This window comes from Notothenia coriiceps, unplaced genomic scaffold (assembly GCF_000735185.1).
Source record: "Notothenia coriiceps isolate Sejong01 unplaced genomic scaffold, NC01 NC01_scaffold00015787, whole genome shotgun sequence".
NCBI classification, from domain to species: domain Eukaryota; kingdom Metazoa; phylum Chordata; class Actinopteri; order Perciformes; family Nototheniidae; genus Notothenia; species Notothenia coriiceps.
The window spans coordinates 1-6,807 of record NW_011348488.1 but is presented as its reverse complement, the minus strand read 5'-3'; the positions used below and the strand labels follow the sequence as shown (position 1 = coordinate 6,807).

At 40.4% G+C, this 6,807-nt stretch overlaps 1 protein-coding gene across 1 annotated transcript; it reads right to left on the bottom strand.

Moving 5' to 3' along the window:
- Positions 1-905: 905 nt before the first annotated feature.
- LOC104949193 (C-myc promoter-binding protein-like) lies at positions 906-6,181 on the bottom strand (the record flags this gene model as incomplete). The annotated part of the gene is made up of 8 exons (XM_010775499.1): positions 906-913; positions 1,097-1,312; positions 2,321-2,421; positions 2,932-3,107; positions 3,431-3,575; positions 3,988-4,046; positions 4,246-4,312; positions 5,889-6,181. Coding segments are annotated over 8 exons (1,065 nt in total), but the record flags the coding sequence as incomplete, so codon positions are not given.
- Positions 6,182-6,807: the final 626 nt, after the last annotated feature.

Sequence of the window (6,807 nt, the reverse complement as noted above, 5' to 3'; positions counted from 1 at the left end):
TTTTATAACACTTATGGGAGAAAGAGGGAAGTTTTCCCCCCTCTGTTGGCATTCAAAGAAAATCAGACGAGTGGTTCGCAGTACCCTTGCAGGGGAAACTCTTGCCATGTCAGATGGGGTAGACAATGCAATTTTTCTAGCCACACTATTTTCTGAGCTCACTACTGGAAATGCTGGACTGAATGCACCCCCTGTACTCTGTGTGACCGATAACCACTCTCTGTTCGATGCGCTCAAGTCCACAAAACAAGTCACAGAGAAGAGACTCAGGTTGGAAATCAGTAGCATTAAGGAGCTCATACAGAGCAAGAGGATCAAGCAGGAGCGTTGGTCAGACACAAAATCTCAGCTCGCTGACTGTCTCACAAAAAAAGGAGCTTCGGCTCTTGTGCTCTTAAAAGCACTCAGTGAAGGACAATGGGATCTGGGTTAAAGTGTCTGTTGAAATGGAACATTGAAAACACCTTTGTTTATGTATTTGTTTCTTAAATGTTTCCCTGATTTATGTTGACTACTCAGGGAATTTAAACATTTTTGTCTTAAGTCACTGTATGACTGTTTTATGATTCATGCAAAGTAAAGTTATTTTTTGTTTTGTTTATTTCTTTAAAAAGATAGAATGAGATTGTTAACATGTAATCTCTTTGCGTCTATACTACTGGCCTTACGGTAGTCTAGGGTGCCCTCTTGAAGCTGTGAAACGCATGCGCAGTTAGTCTGTGTCGACCAGGAGCGGGAGGTCCTCTGTTCGTTAATGGCGCTGTATTGGTGTTGTGCACGTTGATTGAATAAACCAAGTTAACAGAAGATAAACGTCGTGTTTATTTGTAGTAGACTAACAAATATTTCTACCAAACAGGAGTTTGTTGTGGACTAACTTTATTTTGCTTGACAGAACAAGTCCTTCAGATTACTGGAATAGAACAGTAAAGCTTAAACCATCTGTGGTCAGTAAATACTGTGTTGGGAATCATTTTGCAGATACATTTCTTTGCATGCCGTTTCCTCTGCACTGCAGGTTATCAAATAACCGAGGTTACGTTAAGTGACCCAAAGTGTTGGTTACAAGTGGTCAAAGTGACATTATTCCAGATACCTTGCAGGTCAAAGAGGGAGCTGGCGTCCGTCGCTTTCTCAGAAGGTGCCTGGGTGATTGGTCGCAAGAATGAGCGGTAGCCTTTCAAAATGGCCGCCATGAAGCGCAGAAAGGCTTCCTGGATCTCCAGCTCCAGCGTGTGGAGGCTCTTACCACAGCTCAACTCTGTTAAATCATTCATGCTCAGCTCCAGCAGCCCGTCAGGACGCTGCTGACCTAAAGACAGAAGAGGAAATACATCAGCAGCCATCACTACAAACTGTAAAAGAATCTCTACATGTCAACATAATGGTTGAATCATCACTTTTGCTGCTGTTCCATCTTTTGCATTTTGGTGGAGTCTTTACGATCAAAGGATTTGTATTGAAGGTTCTTACACCAGAGCACTGCTTTAAGTAAGTGAGTATTCATATTAGCAAATAAGGATAAGACTTACATCATTAGACAAAATAAACTCAAGTTGATTTCAGAGATTTTCCGAAGTCCATGGGGCTTAAATGTCTCCACTCAAATCTCTGCCAGGCCTATCAATATCCATCAGAAAGTGGGTAGATTTTCACTTCACTGAATCAGACATTCATTTATTTGCAGCTCAATACGCAGCAGGTTTCATGATCTCTTAGGGAGCAAGCTCTTAGAGGAGCAGAGAAAGTTGGCAGAAATACAATCAGCACCACAGAGTAGTAATTAAAAGACACCATGGGATTATTCATATTTCAATGAGTGGATTGGAGAGCAGAACAGTAGTTTGAATGGAGAACAAATTGCATGGACTGAAATTAAAGATGATAAATAAAGCTTTAAACTATCTGTGAGGATTTGTCACTTTAAATTTTAAATAATCACTTTATAATGTTGTCCTATAAGTTATTTGTGTGAAATTGTTATACTTAGCATATCAATTCTTGAGTCGGCCAAAAAAATTGCTTTTGAGGTCACAGTGACCTTTGATATGTGGCTACCAAAATCTCATCAGTTCACCCTTTAGGTCCATTTGAATTGTAGTGCAAAATAAAGAAGTCCCTCCAGTAGTTCCTCAAGTATCCTGTTCCCGAGAATGCAACGGAATGACAACCCAGTTATTTCTACAGCCGCAACCTTTTATTGAAATGAACACAAACTGAAAACCAGGTGAATGGAAAAGGTTGCTGAAAGTTTACTTTGCCATACATGAAGGACTACCGATGCTCTAATGTTTTTTAGTTTTATCAGATCAGAACTCACCGTCGACCAGCTGCTGGTGGAGATTGCTCAGCACATTCATCAGGTTTTTACAGGCTTTCTTTGGCAGGATCTTCCACGTGAGGGCTCGCTTATCTTCATTGCTGGTAAAGGAGAAGTACACAGTGAGCTGTGGAGAGACTGAGAGGCCAAAACCAACATGAACATTTGGCGGGCCGGGGGGGAGACCACCCTAACACTGTTTGACTGGTAATGAGGCAAGAAAAAATGATGTGAACCATAATTGACCTTACATGAGGCCTTAGAAAAATGCCTTCTCTTCATATTACAATGAGCCTGACACTAGAAAAATAACCATTCTCACCTAGACTCCAGGAAAATGGTCTGGCCTCTAAAGTTAGAACTCATGAACTGGCAGTTTTGTGGTTTGGAAAAAAATATGCAGCAAAGGAAACAATGTTGAGCTCTAAACTAAGAGAGCCGTACAGCCTATATGCAGCTTAATGCCCTGAGGTTAATCCCTCACACTATGATCCCACTTCATTTGCATCATGAGAAGGCAACCGAGTATCCAAAACTGTCCTTTTACAGATATCACCCTTCACATAAATAATATAGCAGCAACAATGGGAGGTTTTGCATTCAGGGCTTACTGGAAGATGGTGTTTGTGTCCAGATCCACGCAGCTCACGTCTGGTGGGGGGTCATAAAGATCAAAGTAGCGGGAGTCCACTCCTACGATGAATGGACAGGGGGCGCTTAATACGTCAGCCAGCGCCAGCGGGCACAGAGGAATATACGGGCACTGCCAGTGGAACGGGAAGATCATCTGAGGATGGAAAAATAAAAAAGGGCTCATTTCAAAGATCTCAACATTCAGGTTAGCAGAGAAAAGAACATGATGTAAATATATTGGTTGAGGATGACAATAACCACAAAACACAGTGTATGACTTAAGCCGCTACCAACTGATAGTGACAAAGTCCGTGATTATAAAAACATAAGAAACATTAAAAAGTGCAGCAGTTACTAAAAATATAAAAGCTGGAGTTTACAAAAGTAATGAGGGGCATGGCTGCATTAAGAGTTTAACGCTAGGAGGTGAGAGGATAGAAAACGACCCCCTGTCTGAAGCTGAAGAGAGGAACCTACCGACACCAGAGCCTCGGTGACGCTGGTCAGCACGGCGGGGCGTAACGAGTGCACCAGGATCTTGTGTTCAGTGACGGCAAACACCAGCAGGGTGACGGCGTTCTCTGGTCCGAGGTTCTGGAGCAGCGTGGAAAATCGACCACCGCTACGACAAACACAAATGTGCAAAACAAAATGTAATTAAAATGTTCCAGATACATCCAGGAGAAACTACTACAGGTTGTTTTAAGTCATTGTGGCCATTAAACAGATTATGGGGTCGAAAAATACTAAAAATATATTGTTGAATTGGAAATCTAATATTGGTATTGGATGAAAGTGTATGAGGACAGCTCAAAATTGACAATATAATATACAATATATAAGATCTACCTGCGCTTTCTTATTGAACATTTTTCAAACAACTAACAGTCTTATAAATCAATATAAGATCTGAACTATGCTTATCCATATACAGCTCATACAGTGCATCCTTGTGACAGTCAGTTAGAAATTGCATTATTCTATAACATTCTATAACATCTAACAAGAAGACACGTGTGTGCAGCGGCTCTTACCTGAGCGGTAAGGGAGAAGACACTGGCTGGCTCAACATCAGGCTGTCATGAGGGGAAAGCTGCAGAAAAGCTGGAGAGTGAGATAAACCAACCCAACAAAATATGCCTGCACTGAATCATTTAATATTCATTCATAAAGGAGGAAAGAATCGGCCCCCTGTATGAAAACAACACTACTGTCTGCAGAATGATTAATAGCTATTTATCACATGCGCCATATGCAGCAAACAATACATGCCTCCTGCGAGCCAAACGTACCTGCACCAGGATGCGAGGCCTCTGAGAGGAAGGGAAGGGAACTTTGTGCATAAAATGAGAGATGTGCCTGTGGGGGAAAAAAAGAATAATGGCAAGGTAAGGCAACAAAATGGGCGGAGTTGGAGCTATATATTGCTTTATATTATTAATAGTTAAACATGTATTTACTTGTTGTATCTGTTTAAAGTGAATGTATTATTATTTAGTGTTGTTATTTAAGTGAGTTAAAGGAGTTTTTATGCTTTTATTTTGAGAGCATGTTTGGGCACTGGGTGATTAGGACCCTGGTGTAATTGTACATATTGGAGACAGGTGGTGGTGGGGGTAGCGCACTAGTAGGCACATGTTTTTTTAAAAGGGTGATTCAAGCCACAAGGAAAGCCATAGGAAAGGCTTAAGGAAAGGAATAGATAGGAAACATGTTCATTTTTCTCTTGTTAATGATATTGGATCATGCACAAACAGAGATTACTGACTGGATTTGGATCATTGCCCTGCGTAAGATTCGCTAAATGTTGCCTCAGCGGGAGTGTTATTTTAAGTTAATTATCTGTTTTATTTCATTATTATTCCGGCCGCTACAGGCAGCTAATGTTCGAATGATAAGACAATGCACCTCTTAAAGTCGGGAAGCCTAAGAGTTACGAGCAGCAGTAAAATATATTCTGTTAATTCACCTTACCAAAGTGGTAAAGTAAATATTCAACCTCAAACAACTTGCTTTCAGGACCGATTTAGCTATTTGGTGTATTGTTACACTATTAGCAAGCACAGACATTTTCCTAGTGTACAGATAGAAGCATATCAGCATTAAACATAAGGCTTTGCTGTCCGTACCTCTGCATATCACATATTGATAATATCTCCTTTGATTTAGTAAGGTTGACAGTGTGTGGTAATTTGCTGTTAAAGAATGATGCACTTTTGTCAAGGAATAAATAACATTTCTGTCGTGAGTTCCATTTAAACTGGATTTATTTCTCTAGAGGGGGTTGGGAGCTTTTAATATCACCTGAGCTCATCTTTGATTTAAATTCTGTCAGAATATGACTTTAGAGACATTTTTCAACACTAAACAGAGGATATATTGTCAGAAAAGATTACAGAGTTGTGAAATGATAAGAGCTACCGGTAATTCAAGCCCCATTGGTTCCAGAATTGAAAGATTAATTCATTTTTCCTAAAGATCATTTTACGTGACTCAAAGTTATAAAAAGCTGAATTTAACTCTCCCTATCATATACAAAATATTAAAAAAGACACGGTTATGGAGTGTAAAGTTACCTACAACACCCAGGGTGCATTTCAGCAGGAAATATCAAATCACGTAGGTTAAAATGTGTCCTGCACCACTAACGGGTGGTTAAAACAATCAATGAATCATTATTGAGTAGTGGTTAGAAAATGAACCTTTTATGACTGTACATTATCTGGGAGTGTGACGTTTCTCTAGGTTGAAAAGTACATTAAAGACTTCTTTTAAATAAACATCTATAGGCCTAATGGAAATGGAGAATGTGAACAAACTAATCTGAAACTAGTGACTTCACCCACACTTTGCAACTTGATAAAGAACAACGTGTAAAAATCCCTTTTAGCAAGAAAAAAAGCATAAAAATCTAAAGATAAGAAAGAGAACTTACTTCTCGATGGGCAGGGCGTGAGGGCAAGAGATGGAGTAGCGATATAGGAATGTGAGGAACTTGCGGAAAGCGTCGAAGAAGGGCCAGTGGGAAAGCAGACAGATGCACTTGTTGGTGTAGACGGAGCATTGGGCTTTGGCCGGGCTGCTGGTGGTGCTGGTGGATGTCTCCGTACAGCTGGAGGAGGCTGGTTGTACTGGATCTGGACTCAGGAGACCCAGCTGGGAGCGCTGGGCATCAGTCAGACACACCTGGGGGAAGGGCTCGTAGAACTGGATGGCGGCACCGTACACCTGAAACATGTCAGATACACAGCTCAGCATCTGCACACGTATCACATCACCGTATGGAGTACAACTTAAAGGGACCCTATTGTGCTCCAATTCAGGTTTAATATGTGAATTTAATGCCTCTACTGTGACATGTTTACATACTTTAATGTTCAAAAATATTTTTATTTTTATCATACTGTCTATGCTGCAGCACCTTTTCACCCTCTGTCTGAAACCAGAGCCCAGTCTGCTCTGATTGGTTAGTTGGCTGGCTCTGTTGTGATTGGTCAACCGCTTAAAGATGTCCCACGTACAATCAGTTTGAACGCTAGCCAATAGAAGCGCGATAGTTAAGCAGTGTGAAGCCATGCTGTGTCTCATTGTTACAAAGTTATACATACATCTAAATAGTGGCCAATATGCTGATTAATCTGCTAATCAAAGCTGTAATGTATGTATAAACACACACCACACACAAACACAGACCAAAACGACTAACTTTGACCTAATTGTTATTCTCACTTCAACTCTCAAAATAAGTCTGGAACCTTAAACAGCCTTTTTTTTTTTTTTTTTTGACAAATGTTTTTATTGTCTTTTTTCAGTTACAGTACAAAAATACAAAACAAAACACATCAATAGGCACA